The sequence below is a fragment of the Perognathus longimembris genome, chromosome 7, assembly GCF_023159225.1.
Source record: "Perognathus longimembris pacificus isolate PPM17 chromosome 7, ASM2315922v1, whole genome shotgun sequence".
NCBI classification, from domain to species: Eukaryota; Metazoa; Chordata; class Mammalia; order Rodentia; family Heteromyidae; genus Perognathus; species Perognathus longimembris.
Window position 1 is genome coordinate 7505003 of NC_063167.1, and position 24362 is coordinate 7529364.

Below are 24362 nucleotides of genomic sequence, written 5' to 3' on the forward strand. Positions count from 1 at the left end.
ACTGTGCAGTTGTGCTGCACCTGTTTATCCGTCAGTAGATGGACTCCGGTTGTTTTCGCTCTGGGCTACGGTGAATGGCACTGTGGCCTTTCCTGCCTCAGTCCTCAGGTTGGGTCTCTGAGTCATGTGCCTGGGAGCGAACTTGCTGGGTCATGGGTACCTGTGTGTGTCCTCTCCGAGGAACTGCCAAATCCACTCCCACTAGGGCATCTGTGGGCTCCCAGCTCCCTACATCCTTCTGGCACTAGGTGGTTTTTCCACCATGATGACAAGATAGCTGGAATACTTGACTTGTAAGGAGCAAAGGCTGGCTTTGGCTCCTGCTTTCAGAGGTTCCAGTTCATGCTCACTTAGCTCTGTTGCTCTAGGCCCTGACAGTTCGGTGCATCCTGGGAGAGCCTATGGGGGAGGAAGCCTGTTCCCTCATGGCAGCCAGGAAGCAGAAAGGAAACAGGATGAGCCATAGGCCCAATATCCCCTCTGAGGCCACGCCCTCAATGACCTAACTTCCTCCCGTTAAGCTCCACCCTCCTAAGGGATCTACACCAACCAATGGCACCGAAGGCCAGTGACCAGTCCTTCCACGTGTGGCCTTGGGAGACATTCAGGAATCAAATGATAGCACTCATCAACCCTTGTTCCTACCTCTTTAATTTTAGCTGTCCCTGTGGGTAGGAAGTGGTCTCTCAGTGGCGGCTTTGATTTGCATTTCCCTTGTGGCTAATGATCGTGACCATCTTTTTTGTGCATCTGTTGGGTGTTGGTGTGTCTCCTTTGGAGGAATGTCTACTCAGACCCTCTGTGCATTTAAAAATTAACAGGCTTTATTGTTGTTTTTCTTTTCTCTTTCCTTTTACTGGTTCTCAAGGCCCAGGCACTATCCCTGAGCTTTTGGTTTTGGTTTTGGTTCAAGGCTAGCACTATACTCCTTGAGCCATGGCTTGACTTGTCTCTTTTTTGGTGGCTCATTGGAGAGAAGAGTCGCATGGACTTTCCTTCCCTGGGCTGGCTTTGAACTGTGATCCTCAGATCACAGCCTCCTGAGTAACTAGGATGACAGGCGTGAGCCACTGTGCCTACCCAGCTTTTTTTTTTTTTTTTTTTTTAGCAGTTTTAGCTTACAGAAAAATGGAACAGGATGCATGGGGAGTTCTATCTACCTCCACTACCCCCCCCCCCCCTGCCAGCAGTGTGGGTGTAGGGAATGCAGACTGGTTTCTTCATGCACATACTTCCCTTCCTTCCATGATTTTCTGCTTCCTGGGAGGCATTCATTCATTTGTGACCATTTACTTCTATGTGTTTATTATTTATTTTTCTAGTAATGCTGGTTTTGAACTCAGGGCCAGGTGCTTCCTAGATGGAAGCACTCCACCACTCTGGCCAGTCCTTTGGCTTTAGTTGTTCTTCAGTTAAGATTTCCCCACTTTTTGCCCAGGGCTGGACTTGGACCTCCTGCCTCTGCCTCGCATGTAGCATGGGCTGCACCATGCTCAACTTGTTTATTGAGATGGGGGAGAGGGGTTCCCTAACTCTCCCCTCCTCCACCAGGCTGGCCTGGAGCCACTTGCCTCCCAGGTCGTTGGGATTACAGGCGTGTGCCACCATGCCCGGTATGAATGAGTTAACTTCACTGTAGGTATCTTCAGGGATAGGGGCTGGAGTTGCAATATATATGGGGTACTCAAAAAAAGGCCTAAGGTGTACCCCCTGTGGTTATCTATGATTTTGGTATATTGTATATATGCTTACCTGAACTAGGGAAGGGAAAGAAAAATGAGGGAGGGTGTGACAAATATGACACGAAATGTGCTCACTACCTTATTATGTAACTGTGCCCCCTCTGCGCATCACCTTGTCAATAAAACTTAATTAAAAAAATAAAAAGAAGGCCCGAGGGCGCCCCCTGGAAGGCCAGGCAGCTCCGAGCTCTGGGGTGTGCCTTGACCTCTGCCCGTCCTATCCGAACCACTCTGTGTCCTTCAGATGACCTTGTGGAACAGGCGCCGTGCTCTGGGAGCTCCTCTCGCATCTGCAAGTGCCGCCCCGGCATGTTCTGCTTCACGTCCGCCGTCAACTCCTGCGCCCGCTGCCGACCACACTCCGCCTGCGCTGCGGGGCTAGTGGTCCACTTCCCAGGTGAGGAGCCCAGCGAGGGCGGCGCCCACGCCCCGCGCTGCCCCCCTGTGCCCACACCCCGCGCTGCCCCCCTGTGCCCACGCCCCGCCCCCTGCGCCCACGCCCCGCCCCCTGCGCTCACGCCCCGCCCCCTGCGCCCACGCCCCGCCCCCTGTGCCCACGCCCCGCCCCCTGCGCCCACGCCCCGCCCCCTGTGCTCACGCCCCGCGCTGCCCCCTGTGCCCACGCCCCGCGCTGCCCCCCAGTGCCCACGCCCCGCGCTGCCCCCCAGTGCCCGTGTCACAGGCACAGAGACACCTTCAGTGGTCCCTCCAGGCCTGGCGGGAGGGGGACTTGGGTTGGTTCCCCACCACACACACACACACGCACACACACACATGCACACACACGGCACGCGCGGGCATTGGACCCGTGTGGAATGGCCCAGTGGCACCTTCCATGCTGGGATGGGAGGCAGAGGGCAGTGCGCCCCGCCTCCCTGGCGCACCCCGACTGTCCGATCTGCACCAGGCGGATCAGCCGGCCCCACAGAAGGCTGAGGGGACCCCAGGCCTCCGGACCACACAACGGCACTGGCCACAGGGCACTGGGAAGGACTGCGAGGGAGGCCCTGCTCTGAACCTCAGCGCCCTGGACTTGGCAGAGTTGTATTTTGGGGCCCCTTGAACCGCAGTCTCCGCCTGTAAAACGAGGTGGAAGTCGAAGGCTCAAGGGCATTCCCAGCTTTTTTTTTTTTTTTTTGCCAGTCCTGGGGCTTGGACTCAGGGCCTGAGCACTGTCCCTGGCTTCTTTTTGCTCAAGGCTAGCACTCTACCACTTGAGCCACAGTGCCACTTCTGGTCGTTTTTTATATATGTGATGCTGGGGAATCAAACCCAGGGCTTCATGTATACGAGGCAAGCACTATACCACTAAGCCACATTCCCAGCCCTAGCTGTGTGTGTGTGTGTGTGTGTGTGTGTGTGTGTGTGTGTGTGTGTGTGTGTGCTACTCCTGGGGCCTTGAACTCAGGGCCTGGGCTCAGTCTCTGAGGTTGTTTTTTTGTTTTGTTTTTGTGCTCAAGGCTAGCACTCTACCACTGAAGCCACAGCACCACTTCCAGCTTTTTTTGAGTAGTTCATTGGAGATGAGAGTCCCACAGACTTTCCTGTTCTGGCTGGCTTTGAACCTCCATCCTTAGATCTCAGCCTCCTGAGTAGCTAAGATTACAGGCGTGAGCCACCGGTGTCTGGCTCATCTAACTTGTTATGGAAATGGCATGTGGTGGGTGCTGCCCAGGCCGTGTTTGCCCCTGAGCAGGTCCCTGGTGGCTGCAGGAAACTGGCAGAGGGAGGGTCCTGGTTCTCCCAGGAGGGGGCAGCAGCTGGTCCTGGTGGAGGGTGAGTCCTGGCTGCCCACCCCCCCGCCCCCGGTTCTCCTAGCGGGGGCTGCAGCGATCAGGCCCCTGGTCACAGAGGCTGAGATGGGGAGAATCCAGCAGCCTCAAACCCTGGGCCAGCGGAGGCCAGGAAGGCAGGAACTCGCCGCGGGAGTCTGTCTCGGGTGCGGTCTGTTCTGCAGACTCTGGGCTCCTGGACGCCAGTTCTGAATCTGAAGCCTCCTCTTGTCCTCCCTGCAAGGCACCGCGGAGAAGGACACCGTCTGCGGGCTGCCTCCCTCCCTCCCCGGCCCCAGCAAGGCCGGCCCTCAGCATGACAAGACCCCCACCAGGTGACCCCCCCCAGCCTGGCCTCCCCTCCGTCCCCGCCCCCCGCCGCCCTCACCCGCAGATGTGCAGGGGGCAGGCTGGCTCCAGGGGCAGGTGTGGGGGGGTGGGGTTCAGGGCTCCATGGATCCCTGGATGGTTTCGGAAGGCCTAGAGAGCACAGCTCTTGCTCCTGGTCTCTGTGTAGGGCCTGGGGTGGAAGGGGCTGGGTTGGGGGGGCATCTCCATAGAAACAGGGATCCCTGAGCCCAGCCCCCGCCCCTCAGGACTCAGCAGCCCCATCTTCCGGCTCCTCCTCCCGCAGCCCGGGTCCTCAGTCCACGTCCAGCTTGGTGTCCCCGGCCACTGCCAGGACCTCTGACCCCAAGGGGAGCAGCGCCCTCAGGCTGGGGGGCACTTGGAATCTCGCGAGGACTCCCGGATCCCACGCAGGTAACGATCCCCAGTCCACCGCTGTCTCCCCGGATGGTGGTGACCACGAGTGGCCATGGTTGGGGCAGTCAGGCCCCGAGGGACAGGGACAGCCTGTCACAGTGGGGACTGAAGAGGGTGCAGGGCAGAGCTCCCGGGGCCCGGGAAGCCCGCCTTCAGTCCTCAGCTTTGCTTCTCTTTCTTTTCTTTTTGGTGCCAGTCCTGGGGTTTGAACCCAGGGCCTGGATGTTTTCCCCAGAGCTTCTTTTTGCTCAAAGCCACCCCCTGAACCACAGCTCCATTTCTGGTAGTTTATTGGACACGAGTCTCCGGGATTTTCCTGCCTGGATTAGCTTCAAACTGCAATCCTCAGATTCCAGCCCCCTGAACAGCTAGTTCTCGTCAACATGTTACAGCTCACCATTTCTACGGCTCTGGAGGACCGGGCCCCAGGCCGGGTCCCTGCGTCCCTGCCCTGTGTCCAGTGTACTTGTGGCGGACTGGGTGGCTCCTGCCCCTCCCTGCAGGGGGCAGCCCGGCTCCCTGGTGCAGGATCAGGCTTGCATCTGTTCTTTCGGTCCGCCCATGGCTGGCTGACTAGAGCTTGTCTCATCTAAGCAGGCAGGTTTTGGACATTTGGCTTGCTTCTATTTGGAGGTGCTGGGGATTAAGAAAAGCAAATCTTGGTCAGGCATCAGTGGCTCACACCCGTAATCTTAGCTACTCAGGAGGTTGAGATCTGAGGATTCAGATTTGAAGTCAGCCTAGGCAGGAAAGGCCATGAGACTGTTATGTTCAACTAACCGCCTAAAAGCCTGAAGTGAAGGGCTGGCTCAAGTGGAAGAGTGCTAGCCTTGAGTGAAAAAGCTCAGTTGGGTGCAGGTGGCTCTCGCCCATAATCCTAGCTACTCAGGAGGCTGAGATCTGAGGACAGCGGTTTGAAGCCAACCCTGGCAAGAAAGTCCATGAGACTCTATTTCCAGTTAATCACAGAAAAGACTGGAAGTGGACTTGTGGCTCCAGGAGCTCAGGGACAGCACCCAGGCCAGAGTTTAAACCCCAGGATTGGAAAAAACAAAAACAATAAACCCCACTGGTTCAGAACTGAGAGATATTTGGGCTGGGAATGTGGATTCCTCAGCACCACACAAACAGAAAAAAGCCACAAGTGGTGCTGTGGCTCAAGTGGTAGAGTGCTAGCCTTGAGCAAAAAGAAGCCAGGACAGTGCCCAGGCCCTGAGTTCAAGCCCCAGAACTGGCGAGAGAGAGCGAGAGCGAGAGCGAGAGAGAGAGAGCGAGAGCGAGAGAGAGAGAGCGAGAGAGAGAGAGAGAGAGAGAGAGATCGAGCCTCATGGATTTGCCTGCCAGGGATGGCTCTGAACTGTGCTCTTCAGTTCTCATCCTCTTGAGCAGCTTGGATTATGGGCATGGACCACTCGTGCTGCTCTAAGGCGGCGTTTTAATCTCCATGAGAGCCCAGGTTGCTCTTAGTCAGAAGGTCTGAGGCTCAGAGCCCCTTCCTGGGTGGCCATGGCGTCTCTGCTTCAGTCTCCGGAAGGAAAACCCCAATCATCGCAACTACAGTCCCAGAAGTCCTGCTGTACAAACAGCTCCCTGGAGTCGCTCACCCGTCCCTGCTGGCTGTCTCTCCTGAAGACCCAGCTGTGAGGCGCTGGTTCGAAGATGCCCCACCCCTTGCAGGCATGGCTGAAAGAGACACGACCTTGGAACCACCTCCCTCGGGGACCTCCCCAGACTACAGCACCCCAGACAAGAGCAAGGCCCCTGCCAGGTGACGCCCAGCCCCCCACCTTTTGCCTGTGACATTCGGCATCCTCGGGGTGGGGTGGCCGCGGGCAGAGGGGGCCCACAGGTCATTTCGGGGAACCTGTGTCGAGCTGTCTGCCAACAGGATTGGGAAAGCCGGAAGGCCCCAGTCCCCCGTCTTTGCCGTGCCTGGAAGAGATCCCGGGTTGCTAGGCCTTGTCTTGCAATCTCTGCAAAGCTTCATCCCTGAGCCTGCGCCCTGCTGTCCTATCCTGATGCTCACCCCTGCCTTGGGCTTCTTTCCCTGCAGCACCCCCGCCGCCACCCTGAGCCCCCTGCTGGACTCAGAGACCGGCAGGCCCGAGTTTATCCCCACCCGCTCGCTCCCCTCCACCCGGAAACCCATCCTGGATCCAGGTACTGACCGCCTCCCAGCGGCTCCTAATTACCGCTCAGAATGTATTTGTTGAATGATGGCCTGACCTCAGTGTGGTGCTGAATTCCTTTGAGCCTCCGTTCTTCTCAGCTGTAAGATGGAAGCACAGAGGCCGGGGCAGTGTGTGGTTCGGGGTCAGTACATCACCCTGTGCGTTGGGGGTCTGTGGTGCCCATTCCCCTAGGAGGGCAGGTCTTAGTTGCTGCCACTAGGTGGCAGTAGTGCTCAGGCAACCTGGGCTCAAAGTGGGGCCCTGCGCAGGTGAGAAAAGCATCTGTATTGTCCACACCGTACCCCTAAATCTGGACAGAATGTGGCCTAGTGGTAGAGTGCTTGCCTAGTATGCTTTCCTAGCATGCAAGAAGTCCTGGGTTCGAATCCTCAGTACCACATAATAGAAAAAGCCGGAAGTGGTGCTGTGGCTCAAGTGGCAGAGTGCTGGCCTTGAGCAAAAGGAAGCCAGGGACAGTGCTCAGGCCCTGAGTTCAAGCCCCAGGACTGGCCAAAAAAACAAAAATAGAGTGTGGGTGTTTTGCCACGGGCATGGGGCTTCACTTGTGATCTGAGCTGCTCAGGAGGCTGAGATCCAGAACATTGTGATCCGAGGCCAGCCCAGGCAGAGAAACCTGAGACCCTGGCTTCAACATAACCAGAAATAAAAAAAGAAAAGAAAAGAAAGGAAGGAAAAAAATCCAGTCTGGCTGGAAGCTGGCGACTCACGCCTGTCATCCTAGCTACTCAGGAGGCTGAGATCTGAGGATCCTGGTTCAAGGCCAGTCCTGCAGCAAAATCTGTGAGAGTTGTTTTTGTTTTTGCTTTTGCTTTTTGGTAGTAGAACTTGAACTCCAGGCCTCGGTGCTGTCCCTGAGCTCTTCAGCTCAAGGCTAGCTCGCTAACACTTTGAGCCACAGTGCCACTTCCAATTTTCTGGTGGTACATTGGAGATAAAAGTCTCAAGGATATTCCTGCCCTGGCTTTGAACCTCAGTCCTCAGATCTCAACCTCCTCAGTAGCTAGGATTACCGGCGTGAATCCCCAATGCCGGATTCTTATCTCCAACTAGGCAGCACAAAGTTGGAATGTAAACTGTAGCTCAAATGGTAGAGTGCCAGTCTTGAGAAAGAAAAAGCAAAACAAGTGGAAAACAAGCAAGGGGGCCAGGCCCTGAGTTGACGCGCCAGGACTGGCATCAAAAAGCCAGGTTGGAGTCGTGGCTCAGGGAGTAGAGCACCAGCTGAGTAAGCTGACCGAGGGGAGGCCTTGAGTTCCGTCCAGAGCACTGGGATGGCTTGGGAGTGTGCCCGGCCTAGGTGGCGCCCCATTTGCCCTGCGGGTGACTTGGTCTGATAGGAGCTGTCAAGGCACAGGGCCTGGGGCAGTTCGTGGGGGGGGGGCACCGTGTGGGGTGGGTATGCTCATAGCAGGCCCGTTAGGGTCTGGGGTGGGGGAGAGCTGCTCCTGCCCTCCTCACCCTGCCTCTGTTTCAGGGCCCGTGTTGTTCTGGGTGGTCACCATGCTGCTGGTGGCCCTGGGCTCCGGCTCGCTCCTCCTGTGTCACCGCCGGGCCTGCCAGAGGCGGATTGGGCAGAGTGAGTAGATTATGGCCCTGGAGGCTAGGGGGATGGGCGCTCTGTGGCCACTGGCCAGGTCCCTGCCCGCGCCCACCCTGCTCCCTGTTCCTTACAGAGCTGCACCTCTGCTTCCCTGCCCGGACCTTCCGGCCCAAGGTGGAGCTTCTGGGTAAGTGGCCAGCAGTCCACAGGGGCCAGGCGGTCATGGCCCTGGGGTCTGGGCCGAGTGTGGCCCTCACCTGGAGCTGGCAGGAGGTCTACCCCTGGGGGTCCTCACCCCCCCCTCGCAGGACTGGGCCCTCCAGTGCCTTTCCCTCCCCCGCTGTCTCCCTCCTGCCTGTCACCGCGCACCCCGGCCCTCCCTCCTCTCTCTTGCTCCTCTCACCCTCTCTTCTACCTGGCCAATGAGCAAGAGGCAGAGGAAAGTGGGTGGGCAGACAGGCATCAGACCCTGCTTGTGCCACTTACCAGCCCCAGGACCTTAAGGGGGTTCTTTCGTATCTCTGTGACTCAGTTTCCACCACTGTAATGCAGATGATGGGACTTACTCTGGAAGGCTGCATGCAGTTTAACCCAGCCAGATCTGGGAAGCAGACTGTCCTGTTGCCCCCACCCTATCTTGTGGGGGAGCCTGTCCTGGAGGAGGAGCCTGTCCTAGGGGGAGGAGCCTGTCCTGGGGGAGGGGCCTTCCTGGGGGGAGGAGCCTTCCTGGGGGAAGAGCCTGTCCTGGGGGAGGAGCCTGTCCTGGTTGTGAGGAATCTAGACTATCTGAGGCCCAGGTGGTTTTGAGCCCCTTACCAGGCCCTTGCGCTGCATAGCCATCCTGTACCAAGGACCTCCCCGTTTGGGCCAGGAAAGACTGTGAGACTTTTTTTTTCCCTTGGCCAGTCCTGGGGCCTGAATTTAGAGCCTGGGTGCTGTGCCTGAGCTTTTGTGCTCTAGGCTAGTGCTCTACCCCTTGAGCCATAGCTCCACTTCTGACTTTTTGGTGGTTACCTGGAGAAAGATTCTCACACACTTTTCTGCCTAGGCTGGCTTCCAACCCCAGTCCTCAGACCTCAGCCTCCTGAGTCGCTCGAATTACAAGTGTGAGCCACTAGCGCCTGGCTCAGCCCGTGAGAGTCTTATTGCCAATTAGCAAAATGATGTAGCGCGCCAGCCTTGAATGAAAAAGCAGAATGAGACCAGGAGATCCTCACTTCAAGCCCCACTCCTGGCACAAAAATACAGAACAGCAACAGAACCCACTGGTCCAGACTTACAGAGCGCTCCATTTGTGGGGCGTCTGCAGTCTGCTGTGGACCTACTGTGTGCTGGGACCCGAAGGCCTTTTCAGCGCTGCCTCCCCTTGGAGAAGCTTTGACTCCCCCAGTGTAACTGGGGGTGGAAAGCAGCCACCCCAGCGCTGTTCCTTGGGGAACTTGCCATTCTGGTTTTCTTTTTTTCTGGCCAGTCCTGGGTCTTGAACTCAGGGCCTGAGCACTGTCCCTGAGCTTCTTTTGCTCAGAGTTAACACTCTACCACTTGAGCCGCTGCACCATGTCTAGTATGGTGCACATTTTCTGTGTCTGTGGTACTGAGGAATCGAACCCAGGGCTTCATGCATGCGCTGCAAACATTCTACTACCACTAAGCCACACTCCCAGCCCCTAGCTGCCATTCTTATTGGTGGGGAGCTGTGTCCTCCCTCCCTCCACCCTGTCCTGTCCACCCCAGTGTCCAGTGGGCCTCAGATGCCCCCAGGACCCGCAGGGCGCCTGGCGCTGGGTTGGCTGTTGACCTGGACGCCACAGCCCTGACCGCCACAGCATGTTTTGCACGGGGAGTTTCACAAGCGTGCTCCCTGTCCAAGGGGGTTTTTGCATTTCGAGAGCCTTCGGGCCTGTTTCCATGAGCTGGCAGCGAGCGCCCCGTCTCATTGAAACCAGAGCCTGCTTTCTTGACATTCTTCTAGCATTTGACTTTCCGTTGCTGTCAGTTCGGTTTTCTTTTTTCCTGTAAACCTTCATAAAATCAGGCTGGTTACGAAAAAAGACAGACAGACAGCAGTTCCCTTAAGAGGTTGGGCCTGGAGCTGGGAGCTGGCGGCTGGAGTGACCGGGGAGGCTGAGGTCTGAGGATCCCGGTTTGAAGTCAACATGGGCAGACAAGTCCGTGAGACTCTTACCTCCAATGAACCACCAAAAAAAAAGCCCTACGGGGAGGAGTGGTTGAAGTGGTAGAGCAACAGGCTTGAGCAAAACAGCTCAGGGAGGGTACCCAGGCCTTGAGTTCCAGTCCCAGTTCTGGCGCACATACAGGAAAGCGACTGGAGCACGTGGGCCAGACGCTGGCCATGCCAGCCAGGCGGGTTTGCAGTCCTCATCAGGCCTTGCGATCGACGGCTTGGGTGGGAGGAAGGTGCAGCCTGGGCGAGCCAGCCCTCGGCACAGCGCACGGCCGGCCGCAGGTCCTGTCGGTGGGGCGCAAAGGAGCCGCCATGCACACACTGTCCTGGCTCTGTGCTGCTGGACCCTGTGTCTCTCAGGGATTCCATTTGCCTTCCTTTGCTGGTGCGCTCTCCGTGGAACGCTTGAGGAAGGCGGTGTGGGCTGGGCTGGCCTTGGGGGGGGGAGGAGGGGAGTCTGAGACTGTCTATCAATAACGCGCTCTTGCTGAGCGCCAGTGGCTGACACCTGTCATCCCGGCTACTCAGGGGGCTGAGATCTGAGGATTGCGGTGCAAAGCCAGCTGGGGCAGGAAAGTCTGTGAGACTCTTAAGTCCAATTAACCGCCCAAAGTGGAAATGGTGCTGTGGCTCAAAGTGGTAGAGCGCTAACCTTGAGCCAGAGAGCTCAGGGACAGTGCTCAGACCCTGAGTTCAAGCCCCAGGACTGGCAAAACAAACATCAACCCAACATTTGTTCTTCTTCACGCTTTCCTTTTCTCCATTCATATAATTATATCTGTGTGCTCTCATAGATCATTCAGTGTATAATCTGTTACTTTTTTTTTTAAGCACAGTGGGCCTTGTGCTGGCTAGAGAGATGCTGTTATCATCTGAGCCAGGTCCTCAGCCCTGGTTGATTTTGTTATGTTTTGAACAGGCCTGGATCAGCCTGAAGTGTGGCACTCCTGTTTGTGCGTCTTGTGGAGCTTTGATAGCAGGTGCACGCCAGTGCACTCAGCTTTTTATTACCTGACGTGGGGTCTTGCAAACGTTGTCTGGGCTGGCTTTCAACTGTAACCTTCCTGATGTCTGCCTCCCAAGTAGCCAAGACTATAGGTTTGAGCCACTACTCCTCGCATGGACCGGATTCCTTTTGTTTTGTTTTTCATGCTACTACCTGGGCTTGATGGCTGGATTTGGTACGCTTGCTTAGCTCTTTTGCTTAAGGTTGGTGCTCTACCACTTAAGCCATGCCACCACTTTGGGCTTTTTGCTAGTTAGTTGGAAATAAGAATCATAGGGATTTTTTTTCTCTCCCCTGGGCTCCATCCTCCATCCTCAGCCTCTTGAGTAGCTAGGAGGATAACTGTGTCCCAAAGCAGAGGGGAGGGGGGGTTGCAGCTTAGGAGAGGATGGCTCTGAGTGGCGAGGGTGACAAAGGGAAGGGACAAAGCTTTGAACCACACATCAGTGCCCAGTGCCCCCCCAGGCCTTCAGGGAAACCAGGTGCTTGACTCAGAGTCACCTGTGGTGTACGGTGTGTCCTGAACTGGGGCTTACGGGCCAAGGGCGAGTTTCCAGTAAGACCATGGGGAAAGCTAGGGGAGCTGGCAGAAGCAACAAGCCCTGAGGCAATCTGACCTCTGCCCTTGGTGAGATTTGTTTTAGATTGTTATCCACTTATTTATGGGTTGTGATGGGAAGGGAGTTTTCTAGATCCTCCTTTTCACCTTTCTGTAGTTCCGCACTCCTTTCTGAGAGCCGGCCTGCAATGCTGGTCTGCTTTCTCCGGTGACGGAATGCCATCCTGTCGGCCCCTGGGTTTTGCTAGCACTTACTGTGTGCAAGAAGTATTCTGGGCGCTTGCTCTTGACCGTTTTTTAGATGTGTGCTGGTCCCGGGGTGTGAACTCAGAGCCTGGGCGCTGGCTGGCTTTGAGCCATAATGTTTAGATCTCAGCCTCGTGAATAGCTAGGATTGCAGGTGTGAGCCACCAGCATCATCCACTGCTCTACCTTTACACACACACACACACACACACACACACACACAGACATACACACACCTGACTACTTCCATTAGCAGTTGATGGCAGACAGAACTGGACAGTTAGGTGCTCTACATCTTTTTTGTTCATTTGTTTTGTTTTTGCTCCCAGTCCTGGGCCTTAGACTCAGGGCCTGAGCACTGTCCCTGGCTTCTTTTTGCTCAAGGCTAGCACTCTACCTCTTGGGCCACAGCGCCACTTCCGGCTTTTTTCTGTATACGTGGTGCTGGGGAATTGAACCCTGGGCTTCAGGTATATGAGACGAGCACTTTGCCACTAGGCCATATTCCCAGCCCTGCTCTACATCTTTTTTGAAATGTGCTTCAGGCCAGGGAGAGAGCATGGCTGGAAGCTGTGTCTCGCAGGGCCCGTAGTGGCCGCCTCAGATGAGCAGGCGACAGCGTTTACCACGGTACATTCGTTACATTTCCGACGTGACAGCATTTACCAAGATGCATTCGTGAAGTTCAGACTCAGCCCTGGCATTTTGTGGGAGTTTTTCCCCCCCTCCCCCTTTTTTCTGTCCCAGGATCCTTCAGATCTTGTGACTGCTGTGATCCCATGTTGGAAACTGGGTGCTGGGTGTTGAGTGCCGAGTACTGGGTGCCAAGTTCTCCCAAAGCCCACCAAGAATGCATACAGCTTGTTCACACTGCAGTCAGGTTGACATTTCATCTTGTTGGTTGGCCTGCAGTGAATGTGTCTGTTAGGATTCAGGTTTGCTGGTTTCCTGAGCTGTGAAAAACAGAGAGCATGTTCTAGAAGCTGCTCAGCTGGCCTGTCAGATGCCTGTAGCGATTTGCCTGATGGGTGTGCATGCCTTGTCCACACAAGCTGGGTCTTCTGAGGGTTGTGTGTCCCAGACAAGGCCCCAGTGGCTCAGGCCTGTCATCCTAGCTACTCAGGAGGTCGGGATCTGAGGATGATGGTCTGAAGCTAGCCAGGGCAGAAAAATCTGTGAGACTCTTGTTGGTTATGAGGCTTGAACTCAAGGCCTGTGCGCTATCCCTGAGCTCTTTCACTCAAGGCTAGTGCTCTACCACTTGGAGCCACAACTCTACTTCTAGTTTTCTGGTGGTTCGTTGGAGATAAGAGTCTCATGGACTTTCTTGCCTGGGCTGGCTTTGAACTACAGTTCTCAGATCTCAGCCTCTTGAGTAGCTAGGATTACAGGCGTGAGCCACCAGCACTTGGCCCATGGTAAATGGTCACATGAGCTCCCAAGACACAGCCTCCTTATTCAACAGGAGCAAACAGTGGTGTGTGTGTGTGGGGGGGGGGTATTCACAGCTGGAGGTGCTGAGGTGAGCAAGATGAAGCCACTGCCCTGAGAATCATGGCGTCCTCACCCCCTGGGCCCGCTGTAGAGGGGAGGGGCTGGGATGGAAGAGAGCTGGACCGTGTCAGGGACTGAGAGCTGTGGCCTGAACGATCTGGCACCCATCGCGCCCCCCCCCCCAGTCACTGCCGCAAAGCCCCCAGTGAACTGTGCAGGGAGCTCTGGGCTCACCTCCCCCCCACCCCAACGGAGCCTCCAGGCTCTGAAACAGGCCCAACGTGTGTTTGGGGGGCTGGAAGTGGCCCAGGGTGCTGGCTGGCATAGACACAGTGAAGGTGGTGGAAGAGACATGATCCTCTGCTCCTGCCGCATGTGGACTAAATATGGGGGGGAGCCCCCAGCCCCGGGTACCCCAATGCTCAGACCATGCGACCCTGGGTCCTGCCCTAGCCTACCTGCCATCCAGGGGAGCCATCTGCTAGCGGGTGGGGTGGGGCAGGGTAGAAGGCTCTGGATCCTTGATGAAATTCTGCTCTTCTGCTTGGTAAATGTTTATTTCGTTTGCAGATTCCAGACCTGCCAGGACTCCGTCAGTAAGTACCCTCCACGCCGCTCAGTCTGACTTCGTTTCTGTCAGCTCTGTGGCTTCAGGGCTGCCGGGGGAGGGGCCGAGGGGGCTGGGCAGCCCGTCTCCCCCTCCCTCAGTGCCCAGAGCTGCCCCTGCAGGAGGCTCTGCGCCCACGGGCTTGGCCTGGGGCCTCCGCAGGCCTGGGTCCTGGGTGGGGAAGCCCATCCCCACAACGGTATCCAGCTTCTGGCTCAGCCCCAGGGGGTTTCCAGAAGGGTTTACCGAAATTTGCTTCTGACCCAGAGGAAGTCTGTAAAATACATTTTCTCCTTCATTCCACCAATAACGCTCATCCATGAAGCTGGATGACAAATCCGATTATGAAAAGCTCCCAGGCTGGATGCTTGCGTCTCACCCCTGTAATCCTAGTTAGGTGTGGAGCTGAGCTCTGAGGGTCAGGGTTAGAAACCAGCCTGGGCAGGAAGGCCCGTGAGCCTCTTATTTCTCATTAACCAGCGTAAAGCCAGAGGTGGAGCTGCGGCTCAGGTGGTTGAGCACCAGCCTTGAATGAGAAAGCCAAGGGACAGCACCCAGCAGGCCTTGCGATCAGTCCCAGTACCCCAGCACTGGCAATACGGGTTAAGCACTTCCTGGTCCCTAGAAAGCACCGTGTGTGTGTGTGTGTGTGTGTGTGTGTGTGTGTGTGTATGTGTGTTGTAGAAGTTTTCTCAGAGAGTCTTTCCAGCCCAGACAAGTCAGAGGTCCCGTGACCCTGTTCCTTGACTCCTCCTGGGGTCACCTGCCGCCCCCATCCCCGGGGAAGTGCCCACCCCGTGCCAGGCGCGGCGGGGTCACGGGCTCTGCGAACGCCCCGGGGTTCACAGCCCCCCACGCGGAGCCCGTGGCCCGGGTCTTCCTTTGGCGTGTCCTGGGGGCCTGCCCAGTGCCCAGCTCCCCTCGGCTGGCCGGCCGGCGCCTGGGAGAGGGCGGGCGCTGCCCTCGGAGCCCGGAGGGAGCAGGGCGAACCACCTGCCTGGGGCCGCTTCATGGGGCTCACCCACTCGGGGTTTTTTTTTTCCGTTGATCACATTTTCCATTGCATGCCTTTTTCTTTTCTCTTCCTTTAAAAACATTATTTTTCCTGTTTTTGTTTTTTGGCAGTACTAGGGTTTGAACTCAGGGCCTCATGCTCGCTTTTAGGTATGCTACCATTTGAGTGACTTGGCTAGCCCAAACCATTGCTTTCTTTTTTTTTTTTCTTTTTGCTTTTGTCGGTCGTGGGGCTTGAACCCAGGGCCTGAGTGCTATCTCTGAGTTTTTTGGTCAGAGGCTAGTGCTATACTACCTTGAGCCACAGGCCCACTTCTGATTTTCTGGTGATTAATTGGAGATAAGAGCCTTATGGACTTTCCTGTGCAGGCTGGCTTCAAACTGCGATCCTCAGATCTCAGCCTCCTGAGTAGCTAGAATGACAGGCGGGAGCCGCCGCCACCCAGCTTGCTTTTAATTTAAGCCTCCCAGCATTCTATATGAGAAGACAGCTTCCTATTATTGTACCTGTAAGACTCTTATTTATCTCCAGTTAAACATCAAAAAGCTGAAAATGAAGCTGTGGCTCAAGTGGTAGGGGGCTGGTCTTGAGCCAAAAGCTCAAAGACAGGGGCTGGGAATGTGCCTTAGTGGTAGAGCGCTTGCCTAACATGCATGAAGTCCCAGGTTCGATTCCTCAGTACCACATACACAGAAAAAGCCGTAAGTAGAGCTGTGGCTCATGTGGCAGAGTGCTAGCCTTTGAGCAAAAGAAGCTCAGGGACAGCGCCCAGATCCTGAGTTCAAGCCCCAGGACTGGTGCCAACAAACAAGAAATAAGGTTACACGTGGTGCCTCGTGCTGTCGATGACGGAATCCCAGGGTGGCTCATGGCAGCCTTAAAGCAGAGGGGAGACTCCCTTGGGGGCCAGAGAGATGACTATAAGAGGGCTTCCCTCTTCAGAGGCTGGAGAAGGTGGGGCGCCCTGCCTCCGTTTCCATTCCCTATCCGTAGGAGTCAAGAAGCATATCGGTGACGGAGCCCAGCCCCGGGTCCTTGAGCATACCCAGCCCCCCACCCGCGGAGCTGAGCCCCCTTGGAGGGGCGGCCTGCCTGGAGAGCCTGCCCCTGCTGGATGCCAGTCTGGCTGAGGGTCCCCTCGCGCCCAGGGACCCTCCGGAGCCCCGGATGTCCACAGAGCACACGAATAATAGGATTGGTGAGTCAGGCTGTTTGGGGGTGTCTGGCGTGGCCGGCGAGAGGTAGGGGACAAGGATTCTGGGTGTGGGATAGGAAGCCTGTGAGGGCAGGATGGTGGCAGGAATGCTTCAGGGGGTCATGGAGAAAGTTCCAGAATCAGCCTGGCATCTGCTGGTATTCGAATGAGGGGCCCTTGGGCCCTGGGGGCCTGGGGGAAGACAGGCTGTCCCCTGACATCTCTCTCCATGTCTCACTACCATGGTGTCCACAGGGAAATGTCTTGGGGGTCCCCTGGGACACCAGGACACCGGTGACTCTCGGTCTGGACACCATCCCAGGGGAGCAGCCTCTGCTAGTTCTCAAGCAGGACCCCATTCTCTGCCTTCCTGAATTCTCGCCTGACCCCGACATCTCCTGGGACTCTGGGTGGCACAGGAAGCCCACGTGCCCTCAGGAGACCCCCACAGTGGGGTGGGCAGGCCAGGGCCTTGACCTGGCCCCAGTTTTGGCTTTTTCTGACCAGCCCAACCCCATTTCCTCCATGCGTCTCCCCTCCTTCTGTCTGTCTTCCCTCTCTTCTCCCCGGGCCTCTGTCACTGGCTGGGGACCCCTCACTCAGGACCCCCGCCTCCCATCCACCTAACCCCACTGAAGGGCCCCCAGCCTGGATGGAGGTGTGGGGGGGTAAGTCCCCCTGTTCTTTCCAGTTCCCTCTGCGCTGTCTAGTAAGCCTCTCTTTGCCTGGAGCGTCTATAATCCTAGCTGCGCAGAAGGCTGGTTCAAAACCAGCCAGGGCAGGAAAGTCTCCAAGACTTCTCATTTCTAATTAACCACCAAAAAGCCGGAAGTGGAGCTGTGGTTCAAGTGACAGAGCACTAGTCTTGAGCACAGACGCTCAGGGACAGAGCCCAGGCCCTTAGTTCATGCCTAGGACTGGTACACACAGAAAAGCCAGAGGTGGAGGTGTGGCTCAAGCGGTAGCCCACCAGCTTTGAGTGAAAAGGCCAGGGAACAGCATCCAGGCCCTAAGTGCAAGCCCCTATACTGGGGCAACACACACACACACACACACACACACATGCGCACACACACACGCATTAAACTGACAAGCTGACCTTAAACAATGAAATGGAGGGCACCAGGGCCCTATGAGAATCCCTTCTGGGGTTCCTGAGTCTGAGAGGTGAAACTGGGTCACCCAGAGAGACAGAGGACCCCACCCAAGTCTTGCTCTCTAGTTCCCTCTTGAGTTTCCCCGTTCAGCCTTCAGAGCCCAGGGCAGCTGGGAGCCAGACCCTGGCCAGAGCCGGAGCTGCTGGCGCTGGGCCTGCTGGGTAGAGCAAGCTGCCCTGGCCCAAGTCCAGGCTTTCCCTTCCCTGGCTTCTCAGACGGTGCAGCCGTCTGGGCCTCTGGTGTCCCTCTGTGGAAAGGCCACGCCGCTCCATTCAGTGCAGTTGCTTGTTCATTAGCGGGGCCCAGACCTGCGCAGGCTGCGCCCAGCCCATTGGGTTTGCCTGACTCCCCCATCCTCCTGCCTTGCAGAGAAAATCTACATCATGAAGGCCGACACGGTGATTGTGGGGACCGTGAAGACTGAGGTACCCGAGAACCGAGGTCTGGTGGGACTGGGGGAGTCCGAGCTGGAGGCGGAGCTGGAAGTGGACCACGCACCCCACTACCCGGAGCAGGAGACAGAACCACCTCCGGGCAGCTGCGAGGACGTCATGTTCTCCGTGGAGGAGGAAGGGAAGGAAGATTCCTGGCCCACAACCACCTCTGAGAAGTGAGGCCCGGGCAGCTGGGTGCCCCTCGAGGTCAGAGGCCACTGGGGCTTGGACTGAGGCTCTAGCGCCTAGTGGAGGACCAGCGTGAGCATCCCCGCTTGTGTTCTTGTCCGACGCTAGGCATCGTCAGCACCAGCACCCACCAAAGGAGAGGCCGGGAGGTTGGCTCCACGTCCCTTGCCAGCACCCCTGTGGCCTCTTACTCTCCCGGGGCCTCCGAGGTGACAGCCACCAGGCCTCGCTGGTGTGTCGCCAGCCCCCAGCTACTGTCGACATGGCCAGGCCTTGAGGCCTCTCCCGAGTCAAAAGGGAAGCGAGAGGTTGGAGTACTCGTGGTGGGCACTGCACCCTGCCGGGCCCAGCCTGGCTCCCCCTTGTTCCGCCACCCCGTGCTGGACCCAGGAGCAGCTCTCTGGTCCTCAGAACACCTCTCATTTTGTGACTCACCTGTCTGGAGACCCTGCAGCTGCCAGAAGTCAGCCGGCCCTGCTTGGCCCCAGGGCTTCCTCCCACCCTGTTGATGGAGGACCTTGGGCCTTCCTGGGGTCCCCGAATGGCGCCCCCTGCTGGGCCCTGAGGCCGAAGAGGTGTCATTCTTACATCTGTAGCTTTCAAGTCACAGACTCGCAGCCCTGCGGCCTGACGGTGATGTTTGGATGTTGGAAAGCGACCTGGGTGGACAAAGACCAGGAAAGGCTTGAGTGGCCCGAGGGGTATTTACCCAGTTGCCTTGTGCCAGGACTGAGAGGACAGTCGTGTCCCCACAGCTGTGATGAGCAGGGGACACCATATTCCTGCTGAGCCCCTTGCGCGGAGGGTATTGCCACACATTCCCTGTATCATTTGTGAGATGGGGACTTGCTGTGTAGCCCAGGCTGGCCTTCAGCTCTCATTCCTCCTGCCTCAGCCCCTTCTGCATGCTGGGATTACAAGCGCGTGGCACCGCGATCACCTGCCACACCTTTGAACGGAAGAAGATACTTTCTCCCCCAGTGACACTTCACAACTTGGGGTTTTATGCTGGTTCTGGGCCTTGAACGCGGGACCTTACACTCTTGGGTGGCTGTTTTGCTCAAGGCTGGTGCTCTGCCACTTGGGCCACACCTCCACTTCTGGCTTTTTGATGGTTAACTGGAGATAAGAGTCTTGAGGCTTTGTCTGCCCTGGTATGGCTTTGAACTGTGATCCTCAGATCTCAGCCTCCTAAGTAGCTAGGATTATAGACATTGTTGTAGGGAAGACCACGGAGACACTGTACAGCCAAAAGCAAGTCTTTGTTACCAGCCAGGACTACACTGGACAGTCGAGTGCCCCCAAAAGTGCAGTGCCCAGTCTATTCTCATGGCCCCTTTTAAGGCAGAAAGCCCACTCCCCTTATTCACTGAGGGGAGGAAAGTAACTAATGGTTCTTTCCTGCAGGTACAAGCCAAGCATGAAAATATAGAAGTTAAAGCAATAGGGGCTGGGGATATGGCCTAGTGGCAAGAGAGCTTGCCTCGTATACATGAGGCCCTGGGTTCGATTCCCCAGCACCACATATACAGAAAACGGCCAGAAGTGGCGCTGTGGCTCAAGTGGCAGAGTGCTAGCCTTGAGCAAAAGGAAGCCAGGGACAGTGCTCAGGCCCTGAGTCCAAGGCCCAGGACTGGCCAAAAACAAACAAACAAACAAACAAACAAAAAAAGAAGTTAAAACAATATTATAAGCAAGCATGGGTTGGCTAAAACAATGTGGGCAATTACACCTGACAGTTACCATGGCATTTCCATAACGACTACCATGATCAGTTCTATAACTCATTACCATGATCATTTCCACAGACGGTACTATGGTTGCTATCTAGAAATAGAACAAAGGCTGCATATACCTTTAAATGTCAAACTATGAGGAGCTAGTCTCACGGGTGGGGGTGCAGCCCTCTAAGATGGAGTCACCAAACCAAAATGAAGCTAGCCAAGAATAAACTCTAAGATGGGGAAATTTTACAAGCCCAATTACAACATGAACTACGAGAGTCCAGCCTTCTGAGTAGCTAGGATCACAGGTGTGAGCCATGGTGCCTTTCAGCTGTGGGGCTTGAACTCAAGGCCAGGGCATTGTCACTGAGATGTTTTTTCTCAAGGCTAGTGCTCTACCACTTTGAGCTACAGTTCCGTGGTTAATTGGCGATAAGAGACTCAAAGACTTTCCTGCCTGGGCTGGCTTTGAACCACGATCCTCAGATCTCAGCCTCCTAAGTAGCTAGGATTACAGACAATGAACAACCAGTGTCTGGCCTCCTTCAAAACTTCTGATACTCAAAAATCCATCAGGTCTCCTAAACACATGAAGAACTAGAACTAGAGATAGAGTGTTCGAAAACCTCTGAGCAGGAAGATGGGACGGGCCTCCTCTCCCAGAGCAGGAATTGCTTCTGTTCACCTCCTCCCCTCCCCCCAAGGACAGAAGTGGGAGACCCCCTGGTCTCTTCCTTGCCCATCCAGGCCGGTTCTTCTGAATGAAGCTGCACTCTGGTCTGAGGTCTGTCTTTTTTTTTTTTTTTTTGGCCAGTCCTGGGCCTTGGACTCAGGGCCTGAGCACTGTCCCTGGCTTCTTCCCGCTCAAGGCTAGCACTCTGCCACTTGAGCCACAGCGCCGCTTCTGGCCGTTTTCTGTATATGTGGTGCTGGGGAATCGAACCTAGGGCCTCGTGTATCCGAGGCAGGCACTCTTGCCACTAGGCTGTATCCCCAGCCCTGAGGTCTGTCTTTTGACGATATGCAGAATAAAGCCGCTCTGGTCATTGGGCTGTTGCTGGTGTTTACAGATGGTTCCTGGGCCTTTGCAGGGCTGCCTTCCCTCTGGGCTTTGCTGGGTAGCCCCACCGATTTGGAAAACGGACCCTCCTTTTTAGGAAAGTCTTGGGAGGCAGGAGAGGACTGAGGGCCATATGAGCTTTGGGCTCCTGCTCATGAGCAGCGGGAGGAGTCCCCAGCACCCCTAAACACAGCTCAGGGCTACCCTGGGAGTCTGCCACTGGCATCTGGCTTCACCTGACTTTTTTCCACTCACACAGTGCTCTTCCACTGGAGCCACAGCTCCACTTCTGGCATTTTGGTGATTAATTGGAAGAGATAAGAGGCTCAGGGACTTTTTTTTTTTTTTTTGCCAGTCCTGGGCCTTGAACTCAGGGCCTGAGCACTGTCCCTGGCTTCTTTTGCTCAAGGCTAGCACTCTACCACTTGAGCCACAGCGCCACTTCTGGCCATTTTCTATATATGTGGTGCTGGGGAATTGAACCCAGGGCGTCATGTATTCGAGGCAAGCACTCTTGCCACTAGGCCAGATTCCCAGCCCTCTCAGGGACTTTTCTGCCAGGGCTGACTTCAAACTCTGATCCTCAGATCTTAGCCTGATGAGGAGCCAGGATTACAGGTAGGAGACACCAGCACCCTGTTAACCTGGGCATTTGGGGCTAGCCTGGGCACCTGGCTTCTCTTGAGACCCAGAGGGGAGTCCTACAGAGAGCAAGCCTCTGACTCTGTGGGACACCCCCAAATTCCTTCAAACCATTCTTAGGACCGGCTATTTGTTAGCTGTCTGAAATTCTGGACCTCTGCTTGTAATGTGCTGAGGACCTCTGTGGAGAGAAAGAGTGATGGTTCTAGAACATTTCAGATTGTACCTCATTGCTGCCTGTGGCCTCTTCCTTCCCTTCCTTTCTAAACACTGGCCACGAGTGAGGTACAGGCTGGGAACTCTTGGTGCAAGGTGGGCTTGCTCTGGGGGCCCGGGGCGAGTTGGGCCCTGCTATGTGCTCCAGGAATCTGGGTCTGGGACGGGGCTGGACAGGGGAGCTTCCTTGAGGAGGGTCCACCTAAGTGGACCAGGGAAGCTCGGGGAGCAGGGAGAGGCCTGAGCATGGACAGCCCCACAGGCCACTTCCAGGGACTCAGATTCTACCACAAGAGTACCACTGCATGAGTATTTCTTTTTCTTTTCTGTTGGTTAGTCGAGGGGCTTGAACTCTGGGCCTGGGCACTGTCGCTGAGCTCTTCGGCTCAAGGTTAGCGCTCTACCACTTTGAGCCACAGCGCCACTTCCATTTTTCTGGTGGTTAATTGGAGAGAAAAGTCTCACAGACTTTCCTGCCTGGGCTGTCTTTGAACCTCGATCCTCATATCTCAGCCCCCTGAGTAGCTAGGATTACAGGCGTGAGCATGCCCTGTGCCTGATAGAGCCCAAACCTCCTGGTACTATCTAAGCTCTGAGCCAGAACTGCCAAACCTGTTGGGTGTCAAAGGTCATCTATTTCAGAGGGGGGCTGGGGCGCTTTCCCAGCAGTGCTGAGAGCCAAAACAGAGTGAAATGTTCCTTTGTTTTCTCAGAATGTCATCTGAGATGACATTCCTGCTGGCCTATTTACTGGCTGGGCTTCCAGTCACCGCAGGCCGCGAGTGGACAGCCAGCGAGTTCCTTTCCCATCCAGTGCCATCCAGGAGAGCAGCAACCATGTGGAAAAGTCCCGGAAAGCCAGAAGCTTTTGCTCGCTTTGGTGCTGAACCTTCAGCGCTCCAAGTACCGAAGAATAAAACTTTGCCTTATTCTCTTGGTTAAGCAGATGCAAGACCCAGACTGATGGAGAGGGGACATAGACCTCTGGCTTTGATGAGAGGAGGTGTCAAGGAAGTGTGTGTGTGTGTGTGTGTGTGTGTGTGTGTGTGTGTGTGTGTGTGTAGGGGGAGTGCTGGGGTTTGAACTCAGGACCTCTATGTGCGTGCTAGGCTGGCGCCATCTTCGGAGTCTCCCTTCCAGTCCTGTTTTCCACTGGTTGTTCTCAGGACAGGATCTTCCTCTTCACCCAGGTGTGTACCTGAGCCACCGTCTGCCCACTGTCGGCTTCTCGCCTTTGCTGGCCTCGCGGGCACACACTGTTAGGAAGATGGAGGCGAAAGGAAGGAAACAGGCTAGACTTGATCTACCGGCGAGGACTGTTTATTGAGGAACGGCGAGGGGCACAGCCTTCGTGCAGGATAGGAGGTCGTGCAAGAGTATGGGTTTGGGGTCGGGCTTCTGTGGTTCTTAACAAGGAAGTAGAAATGGTCTCTTGGGGGCCAAGGGCACTGTCCTTGGCCTGGTGCAGAATGGATCCTTCACACACAGCCCTTGCTGGAGACAAGAGTCTCATGTGTGGACTTCGCTGCCCGGGTTGGCTTTGAACTGTGATCTTCCCATTCTCAGCCTCCCAAGTAGCTAGGATTTCAGGCATGAGCTACCTGCGCCTGGCAGATGTCAAGGATGGGGTTTAATCCTTTCTGTACTGCCTTGTTTCGTTTCCCAAAGATTTCGACTGGCCCAAGGAAGCTAGGGAACCCTGTGAGACGCCAGGGTTCTGGATGGCATTCAGGCTTTCTGTCTCTAGCGTGTGCGTTCCACACCCTGAAGCCCGCTGGGGCAAAATCAGGGTTAGCAGAGCTGGCACCCACAGCCATCTGCGGGGAGAACACTGGAGGCACCCTTTGCTTTTCAGAGAGGGAGACAGGCTCTCAGAGGTCTTGGCTGGCCTCCCCAAGGAGGAGGGCAGGAACTGGCACCTCCCAGGGCAGGAAGGGGCCCCGCGAGGGCTGTGGGGTCTGGTCAGGAAGTCTCAGAACTGCAGGCAGATTAGGCAAGAGCAGGTTTTCTACGTGATCACACTGCACTGGGGAAATACCCACAAATTCAGCATGTCGCAAAAGCCCTGGGTCCGGGCGAAAGACCCTCTGTGCACACCAGTCTCCCACAAGATGAATCAGGGTTCCTAGGGCTAGGGACCCTCACCCGATTTCCCTGAGGACCACCCTGCCCTTCTGAGCCAGACTGACAGGAGGGGTGGAAGGGGCTCCCTTTCTGCCACCCAGGAAGTGGCCTGTTGGGAAGGAAGGCAGAAATAAGAATAATGTCTTCTTGAGGCTCTTATACCATCTACTGTAAACCTCAGGGGCCCAGGGACAGTACCCTGTGCATCAGGTGAGGAAACTGAGGCACAGAGAAGTTCAGTCACTGGGCCAAGGTCACAGAGCTGTTAAGTGGTAGGGCCAGGATTCAAGCTCAGGCCACTTAATGCTGCAACTCCAGTAGCCTGGGGTGAGGCTGGAGTCACCCTGGGTTTCATATATGGCTTTTCATATATGGCTTCTAACCCAGGTGCCCAGCCTTGACTTCTTTCTCTGTCAAGGGCATTAATAAGTGCAGTGGCTCCAAAGAGATGCTGGAATGACGATGCTCCTACCTTAGCTTGTTAAGTAAAATAGTGTT

At 55.9% G+C, this 24362-nt stretch overlaps 1 protein-coding gene across 1 annotated transcript in view; it reads left to right on the forward strand.

Annotated features, from left to right (window-relative positions):
- Positions 1–18089, forward strand: part of Tnfrsf8 (TNF receptor superfamily member 8) — a 33379-nt gene extending 15290 nt beyond the window's left edge. Inside the window, exons 5-14 of the mRNA XM_048352074.1 lie at positions 1987–2139; positions 3759–3849; positions 4149–4276; positions 5912–6047; positions 6333–6439; positions 7946–8047; positions 8145–8198; positions 14072–14097; positions 16117–16321; positions 17845–18089. Coding sequence (XP_048208031.1) covers positions 1987–2139; positions 3759–3849; positions 4149–4276; positions 5912–6047; positions 6333–6439; positions 7946–8047; positions 8145–8198; positions 14072–14097; positions 16117–16321; positions 17845–18089 — 1247 coding nt within the window. The remainder of the gene's footprint in view (positions 1–1986; positions 2140–3758; positions 3850–4148; positions 4277–5911; positions 6048–6332; positions 6440–7945; positions 8048–8144; positions 8199–14071; positions 14098–16116; positions 16322–17844) is intronic.
- The last annotated feature ends 6273 nt before the right edge of the window (positions 18090–24362 follow it).